The sequence below is a fragment of the Malaya genurostris genome, chromosome 3 (genome assembly GCF_030247185.1).
Source record: "Malaya genurostris strain Urasoe2022 chromosome 3, Malgen_1.1, whole genome shotgun sequence".
Classification (NCBI taxonomy): domain Eukaryota; kingdom Metazoa; phylum Arthropoda; class Insecta; order Diptera; family Culicidae; genus Malaya; species Malaya genurostris.
Genome location: NC_080572.1, coordinates 135,534,784 through 135,561,218, shown reverse-complemented (window position 1 = coordinate 135,561,218; position 26,435 = coordinate 135,534,784). Strand labels below are relative to the sequence as shown.

Sequence of the window (26,435 nt, the reverse complement as noted above, 5' to 3'; positions counted from 1 at the left end):
ACATTTATTTAGTTGAATTTTTAAATTGAAATCGAATAAACGTGTTAAAATCAGTTGCAAATTTTCCAAGTGGTTCTTCAGATTATATCCGATGATGATTATATCATCTAGATATTCATAGCTTCTGGTTCCAATATATTCATTAAGAATGTTGTTCATGGCTCTCTGAAAAGTTGCAGAAGCAGTTTTAAGCCCGAAAGGCATTGTGATAAACTCGAAGTGTCCTTTATCTTGGAAAATGTTGTTTTTTCGATATGTTTCGGGTCCATTGGAATTTGATGGAATCCCGATTTCAGATCGATTGTTGTAAAATATTCGGATTTTCCCAAAGAATCCAATATTTCTTCGATTTGGGGCATTGGGTATTTGTCATCGATGGTATTCTCATTAAGCTTTTTATAATCGATGACGACTCGTACTTTTCTTTTCCCTGAGGCGTCCATTTTTTTTGGACTACCCATATGGGTGATGAGTACGGGCTTTCAGATGGCCGGATGATGCCGTTGTCTAGCATCTCCTGGATTTGTTCATGGATATCCTGTTTAAATTTGTGAGAGTACCGATAATTTTTTGTATAAATTGGAGTTATTCGTAGTATGGATTTTATGTTTGGTTGTGGAAGTTGACGTTAATTTTTCCTCGTTTCTTTGAATTACACGTTCATGTCTTTTCAGAACGTTTAACAATTCGGACTTCTCTAGTTTCGAAAGATTCAAAAAGCTTGTTCTAATTCTAATCTCTATATCGGTATCTGGGTTGTTTTTTGATAGGTCGATGCTGTTAGGAGGAATCGTCCTTTTCCTCGGATTTACTCAATCGTCCGCCAACTCTAATGATTCCGTTCTCAGTTATAGATGGGTTATACCATCGCAACGGTGATTTCGCGGGTACAGGTTTCCCCTTCAGCAGCGCCTTCCATTCATCGACGAAAACTTCCCTTTGCACTCGTCCAATTAGCATGTATTCTGCCTCACGCAGCTCCATAGTAGAAAGCGATGAGTCATCTTTTCTATCGTGTTTGGGTTTACGAAGAAGTTTCATAAGCCTCAACCAGTAAGCAGTTCGTCGAATCATGTCACTGTAAGACGAAAATCTCTTGAAATAGTACTCATTAAACTTATTCAGTGAAGAACCCATATTTGCCACTACGTTTCGTCGTTTTTCTTCATCGCCAACTTCGGGTAATATTTCTAGCTGTTTTGGGTACTCTTTCTGGCTGTAGTCCAACCAAATCAGTCCTTGCTACCAGAATTTGTTCTTCACGATTTCTTCCGGCATGATTCCCCTAGAAAACAAGTCCGCAGGATTTTCTATACCAGGTACGTGTCCCCAAAAACATCCTTCAGTAATGGTTTGGATTTTAGCAACTCTGTTGGCCACATATGTGGTAAAGTTTGTAGGAGGAGCTTGAATCCACCGCAGAACGCATGTTGAATTTGTCCTGAAATAGGTCTTCCACTTTCTTTTTAAAGAATCCTGGACCTTCTCATACAATTGAGCTGCCAGTCATGCACCGCAGAGTTCCAATCTAGGTATAGTTTGACATTTGAGCGGAGATACCTTCGATTTTGACGTTATGAGCCGTACTAAAACTTCTCCCTTCTCGTTCTGACTGCGAAGGTAAAGGCAAGCTCCAAATGCCCTTTCTGAGGCAACGGAGAAGCAGTGTATTTCCACCGTTGTTGCATCTGGAATAACAACGCAACGCTCGATGGTAATCGTATTTAGCAGTGGCAGTTGGAAATGATATTTCCTCCAAGTCTCACCCACCGTGGGCGGTAGCGATTTATCCCAATCCAACCGTTGGTTTTCTTCATCTCGAAGCAACCACAAACTTTGCATAATATTTTTGCCGTGGTAATAGTGGCTCCTAGAAGCCCTAAGGGATCAAATAAGGTAGCAATTATCGACAAAACGACCCGCTTAGAGAGTGTCACTTCTTCTTCCTACACAGGAATATTAAATTGGAATTTCAGCATATCGAACCTTGGCAGCCATGTGAGCCCCAAGGTTTTTACGGTAGTGCTTTGATCAAGAGACCAAGTCTCGAATGGCCAACTTTCCGATGGAATGTTCTCTAGCAATTTGGAACAGTTCCAAGCCCATTTCCTGAGCCTAAAGCCTTCACTTGACATCATTTGATTTAGTTGAGGCTGTAATTCAACTGCCGTTTCCACATCATCTGCTGCAGTAATTACATCATCTATGTACGTGTCTTCGCTCACCACTCGTGCTGCAAGTGGAAAGTTAACCTTCTCCTCCATTGCCAACTGATTCAGTACTCGGATAGCTAAAAACGGAGCGGGCTTGGTTCCAAATGTTACGGTATTTAGCTCGTAGATTCCAACGTCTTCTTCCGGGGAGGATCGCCAAAGAGCGCACTGTAGTGATCGGTCTTCAAAGCGAACATTTATCTGGCGGAACCTTTTCTCCACATCTGAGACCAGCATTATTTGCCTAGTCCGACAGCGCAAACCTATGGACCGTAGGTCGTCTTCTAATACTGGCCCCACCAGTAACACATTGTTCAGAGATACTCCAGAAGACGTTTTACAGGAGGCGTCGAAAACTACCCGGACCTTTGTAGTAGTACTTGCTTCCTTTACCACCGGGTGGTGCGGTAAATAACACCTTTGAGGCGAGCTATATTGGTTGACCGCTCGCATGTAACCCAATTAGATTTATTCATTCATGAATGCCTTATACTGCTCGCGTAAACTGACATCTCTTGCCAATCTTCGTTCCGTTCCTTGTAAACGCCTAAATGCGATGTCTCTCGACTCACCCAGTCGTAGAGAGTGTCTTTGGTTTTTGAAAATGCCACAGTATATCGACCATCTTTCTCACGTAAAACCGTTTGCTGGAAAATCTGCTCACAACGCCTTTCTTCCAGAGAATAGGGTTTGCTGGATCCGATATCTTCGCTAGCCCAAAACCGTTCTAACAATGAGTCCAACTTATCCGTTGAAGCGACATGGCAATTGATGCTAATAGAATTGCTTGTATCGACTACTCCGCCGCATACCACCCACCCGAATACCGATAAGTTGAGCGTCGGTAGGTTTTCCCCAAGAGAAATTTGTTTGCCAGTTTTGAAGAAATCAAAGAAAGACAAGATTCCAAGCACCATATTCACCTTCTTGGATTCGAAAAACGCAGGATCTGTCAGTTCTTCGCCATTTGGAATTTTCCATCCATCGGTTCTCATCGTAGTTGTAGGGAGGTCAACTGTTACCTTGGGGAGTAAGAGAAAGTCTAAATCTCGTGAAAACCTTGAAGTCCGTGAGCGCACCATGGCTCGAATACAGTGGTTAACCTTCGTAGCAGCTGGACCGATTCCAAGAACTGAGATATTCACCTTATCTCGAGTTACTCTTAATCTCTGGCACAGACATTCCGTGATAAAATTGCTCCCCAAACCAGAGTCTAACAGAGCACGTGCTGGATACTGATTGCCTTCGTCGTCTTCCACTATGACGACAGCAGTTGCTAACAAAACTTGGGATGTACATTCATACGACGCATGGTTGGCCGAAATTTCAGTGGCTGCCACGTTAGTCACCTGGGATGGAGTTTTAATCGTTGATTCCTTGTTGGAAGATAATTTAGTCTTAATATCATTCGCTTCATTCATGTCCCTTTCCTTTCGTGGTTTGAAACAGACTAAAGTGTGGTGACGTCCGTTACAGTTCCGGCAGGAGCACTTCGACTGTCATTCCTTGGCTTGATGACTTGCCCGGAAACAATTCCGACAGAGGACATGTAATTTTAACATGGCGTCACGTTCCGACAAAGACAGTCGTTGAAACGTGTTACATTGGAATAGAGGATGATTGGAAGAACAGGCCACACAACGTCTCCCAGGCACTTATGCTGAATTTGAGCTAGTTCTTGTTGCCAATAGCTTTTGTTTGTACGGTAGATGAACACTCTTACTGTCCGCAGGCTTAAGAGGTAGCGAATCTAATACACGGATACGACGATGAAGAAACTCGGTGAGATCAGCCAAATTGTCTTTTTCCCTTGTTGACGAGAACTCTTCCCATCCTCGGTGTGTTACTGAGTCGAGCCGCGCTGTAAGCATGTTCACGAGCAGGAGGTCCTTGTAATCGGCTGGCTGAACTATCTGATCGAGAGTTTGTACGACACGTTCGAAACTTTCCAAAAGAACTGAACCTCTCCCACAATTCTTCTAGCTTCTCCAATCGCACAGTTACTTGAGATGCGGTTGACTCTTCCTTAAAGTCTTCGATAAAACTCCATATATCCAGTAGTGATGTCTGGCTATCCTTCAATTTAGTAGTTAAATGCTTCAATGACTGTGACTTTTTCGCTGATGATGCAGCTGGTGGCATGTTGATAGGATGTCACAGTACAGAGACAATAAAATGAGAAGGAGTATTGTGTAATTTTCTGCGTATTACCCTATCCAGACTGGCATATACTGTAGAGTTCACTGACCTGACGAAACAGGTGAATGCGCCTTAGACAATAATTCCAGGAATAACCCAAGAGATGAACAGCGCGAAAATTTGTGACCTCAACCAATAACGTCTTCAGGAGACTATCCAAATCTATATGAAATACCTTGCGGGTCGTCAGGACTCGAAGAGGATATAAATTTTATCAAAAGTGTATTTTTTGTACGCCCCTAGATTCGGTGACATATACCATCTATTCACTAACCTGAGCAACAGTTTTTAGGCGCTGCCTCTTCTCCTCACTAGTCGGATGAAAATATCCCAAACGACACCATTGTGGCTCGAGTACTCCGGAAATGTTGAGAAAATGAGCGTTGTTGTCGTACAGTGCGAGCTGATCTCCACTTCATACAGTTACTTCTGAGAAACAAGGTTCGGCGCTAGTACAGTGATCGTCCTACGAAATTGACTCGACATCCAAATACTGGGAGCTCCAGGAAGCAGAAGAACCCAAACTTCTTCCAAGGCAGTCACAATTGCAAAGATTCGGTGTTATTATTGTACGTTGAATGCCAGCTTCGGCTGGACATATAAAGGTGTTCAACTAACCTGAGAAAAATTACTTGGCGCAAAATGTCCAAGCCAAGTGGCGTCAGTCTGAACTGCTATGGCGATAATGCCTTTTGCTTCTCCTGAGCAATGGCAGCGGAGAATGGTGATCTCCACCTTTCGACCTCAATTGCAATGACGTCGACGAGCGTCGCAAGCATGCAAGCGTCGACCCAATGTCGACAGTTTTAATAATTCCTTTGCTCCTATTGCTGTCCTATCCAGTTCGAAGGACCATAATTTTGGGAACCGGCCGATTACCTTCCTTCTGTTCCGATAGCGGCTTGAATATTGGGATGGCCAATTCCAACATCGATTGGTAATCTCGTTAATGCCTTGCAGTATTTCTCCGCACAATCACTTGGGAATAACCATGCATACATGCATAATAAAAACTCGCGCTTTTACTAACTTAACATTTTTATTAAAAGGAACACAGTTATTTTAGACTTATTTCATATAACAACGATTATATTTTATTCTTAATTCTAACAAGTTAAAATACGTACGGGCCTTGCGCCCTTTCTAGCTAAGGATCCAATTTCGACTGACTCTCGATCGTATTTTGGGTCATCACCAAGCTAGAATCCAGACTCCGATCGTGCAATAGATGGGTTGAAGGGAACTCACTCGCTCGTCATTGTTATCATTATGTTGAAGATGCTAATAGTAAATGCCAATGGTGCTTGACGATGCATTTAACTGGATCAGGTAGTTATAAATGCTGTGCAGATGCTGTATGGGCTATTGATGACCAGGGATGTAGTCTGGGTTGATCCTTGTTGTAGCGAACAGTATAAATATTCTTCAAAACATCGTCTTTGAAGATATTAAGGTTTTTCACGTCTGTTACCCATTCTTTTCCCGAAAAATAAACCGGCAACACATACAGTATCCTGTAAATAAAAAAAAACAACGTAGTTAAACAAAATACTTACCTGCACCCTCCAAATTTGTATCACTTTTCATTATTTTCTATTAGCGGTCAGTAATGTACGAGCAGAACTGACAGATCGGAAAATAAACAAACATACGACAGGGTGGTAGCTAAGGTGGCGGGATAACGTTTGCCCGCCGATTAGATGCCAACTGTACACTCTCAACGTAAATGGTTTCATTCTGCGTAGCTTTAATCAATTCTCTCTCACAAGTTGAGCGAGTAATAAAAGTACGTAATGAGTGAAACATTTCGTTTAAGTTATGTATCGTTTCGACTCTTCGGAAAGAGTCGAAAAGAAAAATATTAGAATTAAGGGCGCCCATAATATAAGGTTTAATTAGTTTAAGGTAGTATGCGCGTCATGAATATGAATGAGTATGCAGTCTGAAAGTGAGTGCGATTGGGTAAAATTCATGAGTGTTAGTGTGACTGCCTGTTGTTCTGCGCTCCAATTCCGCTGCAAGATGCCCGCGATCTGGGAGGTCGCGGTCGACACTGCGTTCCAGTTCTCCTCGCTGTGGCACATCCTCTGGACTAGGTTCTCTGGTGTAGTTTCTCTGCCACATACATCCAGTAGACCATTCCTTTTTGTCGCAAAACGGGGCTCCAAATAAATCCAGTAGACCATTCCTTTGTGTCGCAAACAGGACGTGTTCTGCCGTTTCAAGCTTATTTGGGCGGCCAGGGCAAGCAGGAGATGCCGCGTGGCCGAACCTATGGAGGTACCACCTAAAACAACCGTGACCTGTGAGGAACTGCGTCAGGCCAAAGTTTACTTCGCCGTGGGGTCTGTCGATCCATCCGGAGACTCTTGGAATGAGCCAACTCTTAGGTGAGCACGTTTACATGGATATTCGACGTGCTTGCCGAAACTGAGGTTGTCGTCAAGCATCACACCCAATTGCTTCAGTGATCTTTTGGAGGGGATCATGCAATCACCAGCATGTGCCGACGCCTCTTGCTTTGATTTTTTGATGTTTACCACAATCATCTCTGTTTTATGATGCGCTAGTTGCAGTTTCCAGCTACGCAACCAGTTTTACACCATGCTGATCGAGTGTGATGCGCTCAGTTCAACCTCTTCGATGGTTTCTCCGTGGACTGCCAACGTGATGTCGTCCGCGAACCCGACTATCTTGACGCCCGTTGTGAACCTCAACCTCAGTACGCCATCGTACATTGTATTCCACAGGAGCGGGCCCAGGTTTGATCCCTGTGGTACTCCGACCTTGATAGAAGTGCTGCGTAAGCCTTCCTCGGTCTCGTAAAGCAATACCCGGTTCTGAAAGTAGCTTTCCAGAATATTGTACAACCCTTCTGGTACTCCTAGTCGAAGGAGGGAGTGAGCGATATCCGCCCAAAAAGCACTATTGAACGCATTTTTGACGTCTAGCGTTACTATCGCGCAGTAGCGAATTCCACGCCGCTTAGGTTGTCTGGCGACCTCCGCCGTGGCTACCACCGATTTTATGGCATCCTTTGCGGAACCCGTACTGTTCGTTAGACAGTCCATCCGCCTCCTCTATGAACGGGGCTAGCCTGTTCTGAATGATTATCTCCAGGAGCTTCCCGGTGGTGTCCATCAGGCAGATTGCTCTATATGCCGACGGGTCCCCAGGAGGTTTCCCAGGTTTCGGTAACCAATCTCTGCCTTTTCCAAATGTCCGGGAACGTGCGCTCGTTCAGACATCTCTGCATGACGTCCCTTGATAGATACTGTACTGTGTTCCAATCAACGCAATTATGTGTGGAATACAATCGGCACTTCAAACTTTCGCTTGGACGAAAGCGCTTTTACCCGATTTGAATCTGAAAATGTCAAAATGTGTACTGCATTTTTCCAAACATCCTTGCTGTATTCTGGTCAGAGCTCTGACTGAACATTGCAAACTCAATCGTCGTATGGCTATTATTCGGTGTGCTGAGTATTATTTCAATGAGATGTGTGAATGCGATTACGGTACTTCATATCATCTTATATGTAACTGTCCCACATTGATGCAACAACGTATCTGAATTTTTTTTCTCCATACATGGTTGAGTCTGTGTATGCGAAGCTATAATTTAAGGATATTCTGTCGTTTCTCACCCAATGTGGTAGGGAGCTATAGTGAATGAATCCTATCTGTATTAACCTTAAAAGGTTCTCTCTTATGAGGTATCGAATTTACTTTTGCTCATACATACTGCGAATCGTTCTGCATTCTTCCGGGAATAGTGTCGCTTTTGTAAAATCTCTTAATCCTCTCGGGGTTGGAGGTTTTATTAACTGTGCATTTCGGTACCTGCAGTTCGTTCAACATCCTCTCGGGGATGCAGAACGATTTGTTTCTTTATGTTTTGTACCGTTTCCCACCTCGCCCACTTCACAATTCCCTTTCATGTTCCTTTTATCCTTTCCTTCTCATCTGGAAAATGATGAGAAGCCTCGGCAAGGTACAAATCTCTGAATAACTAACGTGCCACTTAAGTCAATTAGTTCTGATTTCACACCTTTGATACCAATAACAGGCAAAGTTACAAAGCTAAATGAAACTCGAAGTGAGTTAAGAGCGTACCAGTTACTCAGATGTAACACATATTTCTATATATGAATTCTTTCACCAATCGTGGTCAGAAAACCAGTTATGATAAAAATTTGTTTTATTTTTTATTTTCAGGACACAGAATATACGATTTCTTCATGCCAAAAGTTTGTTTTCAATGGAATTTTTCACATTTATCAAAAAACTAGTTAGTTTACCACAACTACAAAGAAGTGAGAAAGTAGAAAAACTGGTAAAGGCACACATTTGAACCATGCATATAATTTTACTGTATGAATTTATGTTTTTAGCCTCCAGCTGCTGAGGAGTTGTCATTACAAAGTATGCAATTAGCGTCTCAGTTCCTATTTCACTCAGGATACAGAACAAAGAAATCCATTCGAGGTGGAGCTATTGACTGGTGAGTGTTCAAGGAGAGTAATTTTTTTCTAGACTTAATTATATATGAATTAGTAATAATTTATTTATCATTAGAATAATGTAATATTTAGATTTTTTGAACCGTTCCATGACCATCAAACCACTACAACACACCGGAGCCCAAATAACAGTCCTTTGCATTTTTTGGAGCGAATCGGTGCTGAGAAGGAATATCTTGAATAAGGAATTTCATTTGGCCAAGAAAAAAGGCGGGTGGTTAATGTCACAGACATAACGGGAAGACATGAATACGAATAAAACTGACATGCTTTATTTATACTTCCGAATATAGATAATCGCTCGCATTAGTTGATTGTGTGACCTTTGCAACCTTTACTGCTTCGCTTCTAGAATTTTAACGGTGCATTCATACTAAAGTACGACTTATTGACGACAAACATATTCTACCTCACAATTGAATAATACGGAACAAATGAGAGTGAAAAAATACAACAAACATTCATTTAGGGGTTAGCCTATGTTTGTTCTTAGGGCACATAACCGTTTTTACTTTTCTTTACGTTTCGTCTTATGTCGTTTTCGTTTTTAAATTGCACTACACCGGTGTAGCGAAAGCTGCACCTAAACCGTTCGTTTTTACCAATTGCACTACACCAGTGCTACACTTTTTCTGCACCGATACCACTGGTGTAGCACTCATGAAAAGTTTGGTGTAGCTCTGTGCAATGGAATCGTTTATTGTAGTCAATGGTTACTGTTTATGTTTTCGTCATTTTTGTTCGTTTATTCATGCCTCAGTGTAGCACTGCACCGGTGTAGTGCAAATTAAAAACGAAAACGCCATTAGGCTCGTCAGTGCAGAGCAGTTCAAATTGAACTGCTTATTGCAAACTTAAACAGTTCAACTTGAACCGCTAAGCAGACGAAAAGTTAATGCTACGATATCGTCACCGTCTATCAATATTCGTAGTGGGAGGCGTAGTGTTTCTTCTCTAGAGCCTCTTCCTCTCATGTATTTTGTTTTCGACGCATTTATGGCCAGTCCGATACGCCTAGCTTCAGTTTTCAGTCCGATGTAGGTTTCCGTCATCTTCTCAAGGTTACGTGTCACAATATCAATATCGTCAGCGAAGCCAAAAAGTTGTACGGACTTTCGGAAGATCGTGCCACTCGTGTCGATCCTCGCTCTTCGGATCACACCTTCCAGGGCAATATTGAACAAGATACAAGAAAGTCCATCACCTTGACGTAGCCCTCTCCGAGATTCGAAGGGACTCGAGAGCGTCCCAGATACTCGGATGTAGCACATCACTCTATCCATCATTGCTTGACCAATCGCGTCAGTTTATCCGGGAAACCGTATTCGTGCATGATCTGCCATAGCTGTTCTCGATCGATTATGTCGTATGCCGCTTTGAAGTCAATGAATAGGTGATGCGTGGGTACGTTGTATTCACGACACTTCTGGAGTACTTGTCTTGTCGCGAATATGTGAACCACTGGTATCTCTGCGCATTTCGGCCTGTGGCGTGTAGCCTTTACGTGAGCGATTCAAGTTTTCATAGAACTTTCGTGTATCATTTGCGCGGTACAGCTGTTCCATCGCTTCGCGATCTTGGTCTTCCTGGTGGCGCTTTTTCCTCCGGAAAACAGTGTTCTGTCTGTTCCGTGCCTGTCTGTATCGTTCCTCGTTCGCCCTCGTGCGGTGTTGCAGCATCCTCGCCCTTGCTGCATTCTTCTCTTCGACCAACTGCTGACATTGGCCGTCAAATCAGTCATTTCCTCGATTCGATAACATCGTACCTAGATCGGTTGTAGCAGTGCTACTCACGGCGGACCTTATGTTCCTCCAGCCGTCTTCAAGAGTCGCCGCGCCAAGCTGCTCTTCCGTTGGTAGCACTTGCTCCAGTTGTTGCGCGTATTCCTCTGCAGTACGGACGCTACGTAGCTGCTCGAGATTGAATCCCGGCGTTCCTGTGCGATGAATATTGTGCACCGTCGATAGTTTTGAGCGCACAAGGTAGTGGTCAGAATCAATATTGGCACTGCGGTAGGTGCGGACATTGATGACGTCGGAGAAGTATTTTCCGTCGATGAGAACGTGGTCAATTTGATTTTCCGTATGTTGATCAGGTGATCTCCAGGTGGCTTTGTGGATATATTTGCGGGGGAAGAAGGTGCTTCGAGCTACCATTCCTCGGGAGGCTGCAAAGTTTACGCATCGTCGACCGTTGTCGTTGGTTACCGCGTGCAGGCTCTCCAGCCCGATCACGGGTCTGTACATTGCCTCCCGGCCTACCTGAGCATTCATGTCGCCGATGACGATTTTTACATCCCGCCGAGGCAGCTGTCGTAGGTTTGTTCCAGCTGCGCGTAGAATGCTTCCTTCTCGTCATCGGGTCTCGTTTCATGTGGGCAGTGCACGTTGATGATGCTGTAATTGAAGAAACGGCCCTTGATCTTCAATACGCACATTCTATCACTGATTGGTTGTCACCTAAGCACGCGCTGGCGCATCTTGACCAATACTACGAGTCCCGTTCCTAGAACGTTGGTTGTGCCACAGCTCTGGTAGAAGGTAGCCGCTCGATGCCCACTTTTCCACACCTTCTGTCCCGTCCAACAAAGTTCCTGCAGTGCTACGATATCGAAGCCGCGGATTTGAAGCTCATCATGCAGCATTCGGTCGTATCCTGGGAAGCCAAGCGATTTGCAGTTCCATGTGCCAAGCTTCCAATCGTAGTCCTTTGTTCGTTGCGTAGGTCTTTGGCGATTATTCCGAGTCGTATTTCCTTCTTGATCGTTCGTAACATATGTTTTCCGGGCGGCTTGTTAGGCCTGCACCAACCTCCTGTCTCGCCGGAGGGCCATCGTGTCAGCACTGTTTAGAGTCCCACACTGACACAAGGACGGTAATCAGCCGCTCCTAACATGGAGAACAGACGCTGTTTCGAGCCGCCCCAACATGGAGAACAGACGCTCGGGTAGGCTCGCTCTCTGTAAAGAGAAGGCAAGCCCCCCCTTCCCTGTCAGCATACGACCAAGGTCCCACCGGGGTTGGTTACCCGATCTTTCCTATGGTTGCTCGTACCCCAGCCGGCACCGCGGGGAGGTAGGGATAGGAGTTACTGGACAAGAGGCTAAGAACCACATTGGGGCCTGAATTGCGCATTGTCCAGTCGTTTACCAACCAACCCTAAGCACAAACATAGGCTAACCCCTAAATGACCGTACTTGAATCAGCCAGTATATGTCGAAAACAACGTTTTCGTTCGGCACGTCAGGAAAGACGTGGTACCTCGGTACTAAATGAATAAGTTTTGGAAGTAGCATTAACTTTACGTCTGCTTAGCAATTCAAGTTGAACTGTTAAGTTTGCAATAAGCAGTTCAATTTGAACTGCTCTGCACTGACGAGTCTAAGACGAAACATAAAGATACAAAAAGAAAGAACAACAAACATTGTTATGGTACATAGCAGTTCAAATTGAATTGCTTAATGCAAAACTCGGCAGCTCAACATGATTAAATTCTGAAACTGAATTCAGGAATTCAATCATGAAACTGAATTTAGAAATAATATTCTGGTTCTGGAGTCAAGGTTTGAAAATTCTTGTTCAGAATTCAAATCTAACGTTTAGTTCCAGAATCCAGATCTAATAAAACTCATATCCTGAGTTTTAATTCAGAACTTTGAAGTTGAAATCCTAAAAAAGAACTCTAGATTCATATTCCGAACATAAATACAATTCCAAAAATCAAAAACCAGTTCCAGTAACAAGAATTCAGTTCCAGAGGCATAGTTCTAGTTTCTGAACCTGTAATCTGAAACTATTGGTAGATTTCGGGTCTGACATTTCGGTTATCAAAACACACGAAATCAATTGCTCTCAAATTTATTTCTCAAATGATAAATGTAGTATATTCGTAATATAAAATGGTACACTAACAACCTTAGGCGATATAATGACGAATTTTTTAATTGAAGATTCACTTTACCTCTGAATTTCCATATTATGGAAGATAGTTTTCCTATTCCCTCTGATGGAATTTCGGGAAGAGTCTTCATTTGTAACTATAGATGTACAATTGTACAATTGATGTTTTTTTTATATATTGATGCGAGGTGATCAGGCGAATTCATATGCCAAATATATAGAAAAGTGAAATCACTGCGCAAGAAATACAATCCGGTGTATTTTGTGCAAATTGTATTATAAATAAAACGTGCTTAATCTACCTAGTAGTTAGACGAAACCTTTTTTTATAAATCTGCATGTGTTTTTTGCCTGAATATTTCGGTGTTTCATCGTGAATGCGACTTACTTTAATATGGCGCGCCTTTTCAAAATTTATCATATCCAAGAATGGGTAGAACTTAATCGCGAATATCTCTTGTTGTATTCAACGCAGCAATAATTTTTTTCCTCCATGTCATCGAAAATATGGTCAACAATGTATGAAAAACATTTCGAAAGAGTGAGATTACCACAACTAACTCGAAATTGAAGTTGTCTAAAATGTTTGGTATGAACAAGCATTAAGGTGAAATTCAGTGCCAAAATAAGGCGCGCAAAGTTCCAACCGCATGAATTGAACGAATCATCGCAAAAAGCGTATTGCGAAAAATCGAATAAAAATACGGAATATTTTCAGTTGTTGAGTGTTGTTGGGCTTACGACATATTTTGTTCGCTAGTAAAACAGAAATTACTATGGGCTGAATCACATGACTATATTTAATTGACTAATATGAAGTAGGTATGTTTGTGCATGTTGTTCAAGACAATCAATTTTGTCATTAAACTTATAATCAAAATGCCCTTATTATTATAACTGATTTTCTCGCCTTTTGTGCAATTATTCATTCTTTGTTACAAATCAAAACCTTTGGAAAACTAGAAATATCCAGTTTGGGAAGCGCATATCATATCAGTGTATTGAATTTTTGTAGAAATTCAAAGAAGGAATTAAAGGTACTTTTTGTCTACGCTTGGCAATTGGGATGCAATAATTTATATTTTACAATTCCTAAATTCGGTTTCAAATCGCTATATAGTTTGTATTTTCGAGACGGTATTGACAAGTTAGTTATTGAAATGTATGTCATAATAATTCCCTAACCTAAGTTTAGGAATCCTAGATGGCTAAAAACGAATTGTTGTGGATTTTCCAATAAATTTTCTCAATGAATGAATTTGAACATTGCATTTTTTATTGAATCGGTCTTGTTCTCTGCTCAACACCGTAATTATGTACTCCCGTGTATTCCGCCTTCCTCTTCTTTTCTTCGTTTATCAGCTGCGTATCATGTCAAAATGGCACAGCAGTGTTGCTATATTGCCAGCGATAACTGTTTAAAGTCTTTTAGACTTTTTTTCATTATGATATTATGTGCAAGGGGTGCAAGGAACCTTTTAAATTTGTATTTCGATTTCCTCCAAAAATCTTACAACACTCCTTAGTATGGCGACGTCTTTTTTTCCAAATAGTTCGTATATGTTTGAAAAACTATCCAACTTGTGTTTTTTTTCGTTCTTGTACATATTTTAAACAATAGAATAGTATATGTTCAGAATTTTCTATCTTGTCGCAAATATCACGTATGCAGTCATTGCATATCTTCATTTTGTGTAGCCAGTATCGAGAGTAATCATGCCCCGCTAAAAGGCGGTTCAACGTTCTTACTTCTCTGTTATTTAGTTTCAGATTATGGTACCACGCCGTTTGCGGTATTGTGTTTTGAATTTGGAAGAATTTCCGATCCTTTCCAAACACTGCTGAATACTCGAGATACCACTGTTGAGCCGTTTCTTCGCTGACGGATTTGAAGTAGTTCATTGCATCATGGAATAGAACTTTGTTGCTGCACATGACCGTTTGTGTGAGAGCGGCTTTCGCCAATTGGTCAGCTACTTCATTGCCGGATATATTGACGTGGCCCGGAATCCATTGGATTGATGTTTGTGAATCTGCTGCTAATTTTAAAATCGTGTTTATTACGCCGTCTTTCTCTTTTTTTCCAATAAAGCTTTTGATGTATTTACATCCTGACTTTGAGTCTGTCATTATTACCGCGTTGGTAATGTTGTACCCAGAGGGGGGGCCCGAGGGGCCCTGGCCCCTCCCGAAATCAAAAACATATAATTATTTAGAATGTCTCAGACATGTGTTACAGAAATACCAAGACAGTAAACGTAATGAAATGTAATACAATATCAGCTCCAGTGGGAAAGTTTAAAGTGCATGTTAAAAACAACAGTAAAAGTCACACCGAGAATTAGGTACATAGGTAATCTTCAGTAACATTTTTAATCTTTGGGCCCCTCCCGAAATGAAATCCTGGGTACGGGCCTGGGGCCACATAAATGGCTTCGATTTCTGCGGAGATAATACATACATGAGCCTCCAGCTTCATGCTCATTCTGGTGTTACAAGCTTCGTGAAAAATGCCTACTCCACATGATGAGATCAGATCGCTAGATGCATCTGTATATATGATTGGACGTCCTTTGTATTTACCGTGAATTAGAGATAATGTCAGCTGTTTAAGCACTTTTTCATTCGTCGCTTTCTTTTTCCAATCTCCTTCGGTAAGTTCCGTCTCTATTACTACTTCTTTCCATAGATGTTCAGTTGTTTCTATTGTTGACATGCGTTGTAGAATATCACTATGTTGGTGAGCGGTTCTCTCAAGGATCGTGTATTGTTTATTATCATCCAGGTACTTTATGTTGATTTGCTCTTTCACCGGCGTGTTGTAGTAATGGTGTTTCACTATTTGTTTTCCCACTGTTTGTGTTCTTCGAAAATTTAATGGAAGTTGAGCAGCTATTGCATGGAGAGTGTTTTTTGGCGTTGTTTTCGTACAGCCCGTAATTCTTCTCAGACATTCGTTATTTATGACGTTGATTTTTTCGAGATTAGTATTATTTGCAGAACCGTATACACTGCAGCCATATTCTACAAAACCTCTAAAGAATGCATTATATGCCATACTTAGCGTCTGTGGATGGCTTCCATGTTGTGTTCCACTGATAACCTTCAGCATGTTAAGGCGATCTGCCAATTTTCGTGTAAGATTCCTGATATGTGCACCAAATTTTAGTGATCGGTCAAATAGAATTCCCAGATACGGATGAACGTTTACATTTTCTATTGGAATATTATCGACGCAGATGTCCATGTGTTTTGAGCTATTTCGAAAAAGAATCGCCTTCGTTTTTTGTGTATTTATCGATAAATTTAGATTTTTCGCTGTTTCCTGAAAATTCTTCATGAAGATGTTTCCTCGTTCATTGATTTCGTCTATTGATTTTCCTTCTACGAGAACTGCGAAATCATCGGCACTCTGTCTTGTCGTTTTATCTGTGTTATGCTGTTTGTAACAAACTCTAAGCAATAGACTGTCGATTTTTGTCTTTGAAATCCGAAGGAGAGGGGATATAAAATGTTTTTATTTCTAAGTTCTTGTTGCAGCTTGTCTAGAACAGCCGCATTGAGTAGTTTGAGCAAGGTATTTACCAATGATATCGGTCGAGTGCCATCTACGCTCTCAGGGTTACGTCCTGGTTTTGGAATAGCTATAAATTTTATTGTTTTCAAGCCATTGGGTATGTTGTTGGTTTTCCAGATCAAGTTCAGGTCACGAATTACAGTGTCTCTTACTTCTGGCTGTAGGAGTTTTAGCATATTGTATGTTATGCCATCTGGTCCGGGAGATTAATTTTTTTATCTTTTTGAATAAAAAGCTTTGCCATAGATCGACGGTTAGTACATCATAAGTCGGATGGTATCTGATACCTTCTTCGCCTTGCCCATTTTGTGGAAAGTACTTATCCATAAATTTGTTTGCCATATTCAGATCGTCGTGAATTAGTATGTTTCCAATGGTAACATTCTTACCCATCAGTCTTGAAAGGCCTTTCCATATCATTTTAGACGGTGTTCGTGGGTCAAAACCAGTGACAAACTCTTTGAATCGCCGCTTCGCTGCTTCTTTTTTTTCTTAATGAAATTCGCCTCTTTTTTCTTAAAATCTATTAGTTCGTGAATTCCTCCTATTCGGTTGAAGTTTGCTCTTGCCGCCAATTTCTCTTGCCATGCTAGTTCTATTTCTTTCGACCACCAGAACTTTGGGGTATGTTTCACTTTCTGCTTTGCGTCTTTAAGTATTTTTCTGGCAGTGTTTTGCAGGTCAGCAACCGATGCTATGCAGCTGCTGTCGATTTTACTTGTGTGATTTGCTAAGCGTGATTTGTTAATAAAGTATTTAGCTTTTTTCTGTTTTGCAAACTCGATTTTAACTTCAATTCCTAGGTGGCGACTACCAACCCCAAATTCTAATACGTGCATGCTTGTGTTATGGAAGAGCTGTGCTGACACAAGAACTAGATCTATTGCGGATGGTGCTTTGTTCATTTCAGCGGGTATGTACGTGGGATGTCCGTCATTCATTAATATAAGATCTTCTTCATTAATCAGATCAAATAGAGCCGCTCCTTTGTTGTCTGAATGCATTGGTTCCCAGGCAATGTGGTCGCATTAAAATCGCCACCAATAATAATTTTTCTAAATCCAGTCGTTTCAGTGAGTATGGCTTTTAAACTGCTTTTTAGTTCATAATGTGATATGTTTGGTGCTATATATAGGGAGACTACTATGATGTTTGCTAACACCATATGTCGAGCTATTGCTTGGATTTTAGCGGTGCATGGTAATTCTATTGCTCGTGTTTTAATGTTTTTAGAGATTATAATTCCTGCACCGCCATACCCGTCGGCCCTCGATGCCAGGAAAGTGAAGTATCCAGCTATTTTATATTTTGTATGTTCTAGATGTGGCTTACTCCAAGTTTCTGATACTAATGCTAGATCATATTTTTGTGTTATTAACACCTTAGAAAGTTCTCATTTTGTACATATTACCGGATCTCTTATTCAGTGCTCCAGTGTTAGAGAAACTGGGCTTTTTTCCAAACTCTTGTTGTTCTCTGATCGTTGTTCTTCGACACGTTGTGCCCAGCGCTCGTAGTCTGATACTCTAAACTTATTAGAAAGTGCAACCCCATTTTCATTGTTCTCCGTTTTCTTTTTCTTATCCGCAAATACCACGAGGCGGTCAGCAATATTACTATCTTGTAACCCTCGTTTGCTTGTTTGTGTTTTATACTGGTGATCATTTTTGACTGAAAATTTTCCGGCGGCCATGTTTTCATAGCTTTCCGGGAGTGTTGGAAATTCTGAGACCTGTTCGAGCATATCGTAGCGATTTTGGGTCAATATCTGATTTTGCTCTCGTGCTTCCATGTATGTTAGTGTCGTTTTGGCCATAATTGTTTTTATATTCCGTTGTCTGATCCATTCTGGGCACATTGTATCCAATGTACGGTGCTCCGATTCGGACTTGCAATATAGACTTGAGTTTATTTGGACATTCATAGTTTTCCGTTTCTTCGTGTTGTTGTGTGCAATTTAGGCAGCGTTTTTTTTTACCGACAATTGTCAGCTCGGTGATTATATCGAAGACAGTTTGAGCATAAAACTGGCTTATTGATGAACGGTCTTACTTTGTTTATACAGCAGAACAGCCGTACTTCTGGTGGAAGCTTACTGGAACGAAAAGTTATGCTGATTCGATGTGTCTCTAGTTTTTGATTGTTTTCGTATCGGTGTAGACGGGAAATGTTTAAGATTTTCAGTTCACTTGAGATGTTTTCTTCAATTTCGTCTATTGTCATATCTGTTGGTACTCCTGTGATAACTCCCGTGACTGAGTCAAAGTTCCGAGGGATGTATGCCTTGTATTTGTTCGTTATTAGATTGTTGTAATTTTGCAGTTTATTGGCTGCTTGATGTGTTTTGAGAAATACCAAAATCTTATTCCTTCCAAAGGCACGCATATTCGTGATGTTTTGTGCAAAAAAAAAGTCTTTTGAAAGTAGTTTGCCCAGGGACAATTTATTTATGCGTTCTTTGTCGTCTTTGTTGTTCTGCAGTTGAACGATGACACGATATGGAGCAAACAATACATCAACAGGATACAGTTGATCATATTCATATATTTGATAGGTTCTTTGTCCTTTGTCAACCTTTGATTGTTCTTCTCCCGGATTTTCCGGGGGGTCCCCCATTTTTGAGGTTATGTTTGTACCGCGTGGTGTGCTTTCGGTTTTTCTGGTTTAGGGTTATTTGCAAAAAATAAACCACTACAGTATAGAGTGTTGGAATAATACCGATATAGCTAACTTTTATGTCAGATAATAATCTTTTGGTTATATTCCTGATTTGATTTTAAAGCGAAAAAGTGGATTATATCTCCGTCTATCCTCTTCAGTCGAAGTTTCAATCCGCACTGTGTTCCGCCTTATAATTGTAGCGAACTGAAAGTTTACAAAATTCACAAAATCAATTAACCAGTACCTGCGATTATCGATATTCGTATGTGTGTCATCCAGTTATGTCTCTGACATCGATCGGGCAGATAACACTCAGTAAAAATTTACCAATTCTTGAGGAAACCCGTTTGGGATGGGTTGTTGCTGGTGGTGCTGAAGATCTGCATGAAAATCAGCATTGTTATACAGCTAATCTCAAACAACTTTCGGAAAGCATCGAAAAATTTTGGAATGTTGAATCGGTCGAACTTGTTGATGCTGTGTCCAAAGAAGAGCAAGAATGTGAGCAAATTTTTCGTTCAACCACAATTCGTAACCACGATGATACCTATACTGTTCATCTGCCACTTAAAGAAGCCGTTAGCGAATTACAAAATAATCGCTCATTAGCTCTTAAACGTTTCCATATTCTTGAGCATCGTTTCGAGAAAAATCCCGATTTGAAAAAGGCTTATACTGATTTCATTAATGAATGCAAATTGTTATCCCATTGCAAACAAGTTTTTGAATCCGACGATCTCCCTGGGAAACTTATTTATTATTTGCCACACCACGCAATTCTGAAACCAAGCAGTTCCACCATAAAGAGTTGTTTTTGATGCTTCGGCTCGAGCAACTGGTCCATCACTAAATGACGTTATGATGATTGGACCCACAGTTCAAGATGATCTTTTCTCCATAATTCTCAGATTTAGAAAACATCGTTTCGCAATAACAGCTGATATTTCCAAAATGTACAGAAGAATCCGTGTTAATGAAAATCATTCCAGCTTACAGCGAATTTTCTGGAGGGATAGTCCCGATGACTCCTTACAAATCCTTGAATTGACAACCGTTACCTACGGAACATCTAGCGCCCCATTTTTGGCCACCCGAACATTACTACAATTAGCTAGAGATGAATATCACCGTTTACCATTAGCATCTAAGGCAATTGAAGAAGATTGCTACGTAGATGACGTGGTATCTGGAGCAGATACCATTGAAAAGGCCATAAAACTTCGTTGTGATTTAACAAACTTGTTTGATTCCGGTGGCTTCCCGGTGCATAAATGGTGTGCGCGTGATTCCACTATTCTTGATACTGTTCCTGAAGAAGATCGCGAAAAGTTTCTTGAATTCAAATCTTCTGATATAAACAAGGTTATCAAAACACTAGGGCTACTGTGGGACCCTGAAAACGATATTTTTCGTTTCCATTGTGATTAAAAACCCGACTTCGTCTATACCAACCAAACGTATTGTTTTTCTGAGATCTCCCGTCTGTTTGACCCTTTAGGGTTGGTGGCCCCGGTAATAGTTCTGGCGAAGGAAATTATGCAACGTTTATGGAAAGATGGATTAGGATGGGATGATCCATTAGAAAACGATATATTGCAGTCTTGGCTTTTATTCAGAGAATCATTGAGTTATGTAAACCAAATTAAAATTCCACGTTTCGTTGGACTAGAATGCATAGAATATTTTGAAGTGCATGGGTTTGCAGACGCCTCGAATCGCGCTTACGGAGCTGTCATTTATTTAAGAGCTGTTTCTAATACCGATGTTAAAATTTCTTTGCTTTGTAGTAAGTCAAGAATTGCTCCATTAAAACCATTAACAATTCCTAAAATGGAATTATGTGCCGCTTTGTTACTTTCGAGGCTAGTTCAGAAATGCCTGTCTATGGTCCGACAGTCGTATTGTTCTAGCTTGGTTAAAGAAGTCTCCCACTCAGCTTGAAGTTTTTGTTCGCAATCGTGTGACAGAGAAAAAAACCATCACCGAAAGCTTTTATTGGTCTTACGTACATTCAGAGAATAATCCCGCCGATATTGTGTCCCAAGGGCAACTCCCGCAGACTCTTTCGAACAATAATTTATGGTGGAACGGAGCTTGTTTTCTAAAATTCCATCGATACGAAACCTTCTATCCTGATATTCCTCTGGATTCAGAGCTTCCGAAAATCATACAAAATGTGACAATTATGTCTGCCGCAGTTGTTTTACAAGATGTTCCTTTTCTTGTAGCCTACAGTTCGTTTCGGAAATTGCAAAGAGTTATTGCATATGTCCTACGATTTGCAGCTAATTGTAGATCTAGCCATGCAAATCGTGTGCATTCCAAAGGGTTGACGGTACCAGAATTACGAAATTCAATGCTTACTATAGTTGGTTTGATTCAACGGCTTGAAATGTCGGATGAAATTCGTTTGATTTCATAAGGAAAACCTAGTCGTCATCTAGGCACGCTTGATCCAGTGTTCCAGTTTTGTTCCGCAAGAGAAATTGCATGGAAATTTATTCCGCCACGATCTTCTAATTTTGGTGGATTATGGGAGGCTGGTGTGAAAAGTACAAAAACTCATTTGCATAAAATTCTGTCCAATGTTTGTCTCACCTTTGAAGAATTCTATACTGTTCTCACGCAAATTGAAGCGATCCTAAATTCGCGCCCACTCATTGCAATATCATCGGACACACATGAACCTTGTGCCTTGACTCCGGGACATTTTCTGATTGGCAGAGAACTAGTTGCTATCCCTGAACCCAGTATTAAAGATATACCTGTTAATTATTTGTCCCGATGGAACTATTTGCAGTCTCTTAAAGAACAGTTTTGGAAAAGTTGGTCAATCGAGTATCTCAATACACTACAGGCTCGTTCTAAGTGGATAAAAGGTTCCCCCAACGTGGTGCCTGGGCTCATTGTTTTAATAAAAGAAGACAACCTTTCTTCCCAGTCATGGAAATTGGGCAAAATTTTAAATGTGTATCCTGGCAATGATTCTATAGTCAGAGTAGTAGACGTACAAACATCGACTGGGGTATACCATAGTTATAAGTTTGTGAAAATCGATTTGGCCATATTGAAGGAAAGTGAGTGAGACCCTTTTGCAGTTTTGAATCACCATTTCCAATTCTTCCGAAACCGGATTCAGATGGCCGGCATAGCCGAAGTTGGTCTGTTTGCCAGCAACAAATATGACCTAAAAATTGGAACTGTTTTGAACCTAGTTAAACCTAGACTTACTATCTCATGTTCAATTTCGATTTAATCAATTAAACGAAATCTAACAAACGAAGCGAACCTGCGTTTCTGTTACTTATGCATATGTAAGTCAAGCTAAACAGCATGAATCAGCAGCATAAAACATGTAGTAGGATTACTATTTTTATTATTATTATTATTGACCTCACTACACCACCTTACGGTATTACCAAATACAAATTATAATACGGAATACTTCGACAAATTTTCAATGACTCATTTTGCATCGTGCGGTACACTGTCATGATACACTGTCAGAGTGACAATGTACTTTAACGAGTTTTCTATAAAACTAGCAACACTGAAGGGTAAGAACAAGTTCACCATAATTACTGTTTATTATAGTGAAAAATAAATAAACAAACAGTTTTTATCTGATAATCAAGATCACAAGCGAAATGTAAGTTAAACAATAATCTAGAATGGTTAAGCCACCATGAATATACTACTAGCTGTATTGATATTTGTATTTTGTGTTCATTTTCCATCTTTTGTGCTAGTGCCGGTGATATTTAGACTGATTGTTACAGTTTAATACAGCAACGATAAACATAAAAAAACAAGTTTGTTTTGCACCGTAGCAACTAGCATAAAGCGTTGCCAGAAACGATCTCCTTCTACATTTTCAAACTATCGCAATGAAAAGGAGTAATTTGCTAGGCTTACTTGTTCAGGCTGTGAACCAAACATTGGCGGTTCGTTTGTATGGGACTTAGGGGTATTATTATTAGTATTTGGTTATATCGTGAGCAAAAATTATGTATAAAATATGACACGAGTTTATTCAATGTAATTCATGTTTTTCATTGAAGTAACAACGATACAATAACATGAGTATTACAATGAATCGTTAATTTTCTAAGGTAACTGACACTTATAATGTTAGCAATGTTCAACTCTGTTTAGCTCAATACATTGATGTTTCTGAAGCAATAATGTTTAGTTGTGTACTATCATATAATAGATATTACTTCAGACTGTAGCAAAACTAGAAGATTAACCTAGATAGGCTACTGAATGTTATGAAAACAAGCCAAGTATTCGCAAAGTCTTATGCGGTGAATTACTATTTGGTACAGGTAAAGATACCTAAAAAACTTGATCGTTTCCTTGTTTTCAATCGTTCTCAATGCTTGCTATTAAATTCAGGTAAATACATGGTTAGCAAGCTATTCAATTCATATACGTATAACCTCACGTTAGTCAATTAATAATACTAATGGATCATAGTTCTAGTGTAATAGTAATCAATATTTATGAAAATTGAATTGGGATACATTCACATTGTGAAATATTAAACAATCCATTACAAATCAATATGAGTCTCTTTTACAAGTCAACAAAACGTGAGATAAGCCCAATGCGCTCACTGAAAATATTCCTAGTTTCTAATGCTTATGACAGACATATGATATTGGAATCACTGTACACTATGAAATAACATGTGTGACACCTTGAATCACGGTGGCATCACGCGAGCACCATGATACAACGCTGATTTGCATAGTGCGGTCATCTATCACTGTACTGTGCAAAATCACCTCACAGTTTACTAGAGATGTTCGAATAAGCATTTTTTTAAACCCAAACCCGATTTGTACCCGACTTTTACCCGACCCCGCGATTAATTTTTCTTCTAAACGGGAGCCCGACCCGTACCCGACACCCGGAAAATCCCTAAACCCAACTAAATTTTTCAACCTGAACCCGACCCCATTTTTCGATACTAACCAAATTGTTCTTAGTCTTAAGGTTTTACCGTGCAAATCTAAAAATAGATTTCGCGAAGTAAAATGAAATTGCATATTTTTAGGCGATTTGATTTGCCATAAAAATGTCATTCACAGTTAAGAGATTATTTTCGAACCGGGACGGTTTGAGTTACCAACATACGCTATGATTGCATCGGGGCATGAGAACCGACTGAGGTTGGAAGGTTTTATTGGCATCATATAATAACTAGTATAAGTCCATATGGCTACAAAAATAATCTATCACTCTCAGTCGGTGTTGAACAGTCGTTCGCACCGCACGCGTATAGCTCTTGGCTCCTGGAAACTTTTTCTGGCTACCTAGAGTTTCATTGATTCAAGGCTTCAGTCTTTTTCAAGGCTACCTGAATCACTAACAGTCTTTTAAAGACTAACATTTAGTCAGACTATACAAAGAGTGATATTAGAGTGATTAAGTGATACAAAGAGTGATATTAGAGTGACTAAGTTATACAAAGAGTGATATTAGAGTGGCTAAGAAATTAATCAGCCTTTTTTAAGGCTAGCTAGGATTCTTATCGAAGACTAATTTAGCCTAATTAATTTAATTTAAAATTTCATTCATTTCAAAAATGCCTGCGTTCAACCGGAAAGGTAACAAGCCTAAAGCTAAAAATAATTCAATACGGAATAAATCACAATCCGTTATTCAACATTTTTCTAATAACATTCTCGATCTTATAGAATCTGAATGCAAAAATAAAAGACAACGGACGGAATTCCCTTCCGTTGATTCTATGCCGTCTAACAATATTTACGAGATTCTTCCTGAATCCGTTTGTAGCGACATAGAAGAAAATTCTTCAAAAATTCCCAAAATGGACGCTTGTCGTTCTGGGAAGAAACATCAATCTATACCACCAGTGACGGTGATGATTTCCGACTTCAAAGCATTCCGTACTGAGCCTTCTACTTTTCTCCCGGAAGTAAAAGTCTCATTTCAAATCGGACGAAGAGGAGAATGTCGAGTCTTGGTTGATGGATTGGAAGATTACGAACGTCTTATTCGACATTTGTCCGAGAAACTTCATAAATTTTATTCATATGATATAAAATCAGACAGAACCTTCAAGGCTGTCTTGAAAGGCTTATCAATTGATAAAAGTACTGCTGAAAATAGAAATGAACTAAAAGAATTGCTTGGTTTTGCCCCTTCCCAAGTAATACTTATGACAAAAAGAGCGAATGGTACTTCTAAACCACGCTCTGGAATTTCCCATGAACTTTACCTAATACACTTCAATCGAAGTGATGTGAACAATTTGAAAACTTTAGAAAAAGTACGTTTTATTTCCCACATTAAAATTCATTGGGAACATTATAAACGGCATAATCGTATTGCAAACTTAACGCAATGTCGTCGTTGCCAAGGCTTCGGCCATGGAACCAAAAATTGTCATATGGATATACGGTGTTTGAATTGTGGTAAATCGCATTCGAAAGACGTTTGTCCAATGAATGAAACCACTGATAAATTTTCATGTTCAAATTGCAATGGAAATCATAAATCCAATTATTTGAAATGTCCTGTCAGAGAAAAAATTTAAACGCTCGTTCGCTTAGACAACAAGTCAAATCAACGACCTTAAATTTACAGAACATACCTGAAAATAAAAAAAAACCGTTACAAATGCCACGCCTAATTCTTTAAAGGCACTGATTTCTTCGAATTTAAAACAAAAAACAGGTACGCCTGCCAATTCGTCTTCTAACGAAAACAATTTATTGACAGGTAGATCGACCTCGTCATCATCTTCTTCTAATGTCAGTTATGCTAGTATAACAGGTAGAAATCTACCACCTATTTCTTCTAATGTAAATAATCAAAACACAGGACCGCCTTGAAGTTCATCTTCTAACGAAAACAATTTATTAATAGGTAGATCGGCCATATCATCTTCTTCTAATGACAGTCTACCTACACATATTCCTCCAATGCCATTCGCTTCTTTAAAAGAAGTTATATAACTGAAAATAAAATGATCTACCTACAGGATCAACTTTTTCAAATGATCATCCGAATGAACTCGACTTCATCACTTTTTGAAGCATTTCAAATCGGATGGCAATTCGCAAATAATATTATAACAAATTTAAAATTTAACAGTGATGTTAAATAATTATTTGAATATTTTAATTTAGAATGCTCGATCTTTGAAATCGAGTGAAGATGAATTTTATAATGTTCTCAAAGTTCACAAAATTCATATTGCCATTGTGACAGAAACTTTTCTTAAACCAAATGTCAAATTGAAAAGTAATTCACATTATGTGGCTCATCGATTTGACAGGTTTACTGGAATGGGTGGTGGAGTTGCCATTTTTGTCCAACGGCAAATTTT

General features: G+C 40.0%; 1 protein-coding gene across 4 annotated transcripts in view; it reads left to right on the top strand.

Annotated features, from left to right (window-relative positions):
• Positions 1 to 26,435, top strand: part of LOC131439381 (probable ubiquitin carboxyl-terminal hydrolase FAF) — a 466,389-nt gene that overhangs the window by 154,621 nt on the left and 285,333 nt on the right. For all 4 annotated transcript variants that reach the window (XM_058610309.1, XM_058610308.1, XM_058610311.1 and 1 more), the window contains 2 exons: positions 8,631 to 8,748; positions 8,807 to 8,916. In XM_058610309.1, coding sequence (XP_058466292.1) covers positions 8,631 to 8,748; positions 8,807 to 8,916 — 228 coding nt within the window. The remainder of the gene's footprint in view (positions 1 to 8,630; positions 8,749 to 8,806; positions 8,917 to 26,435) is intronic.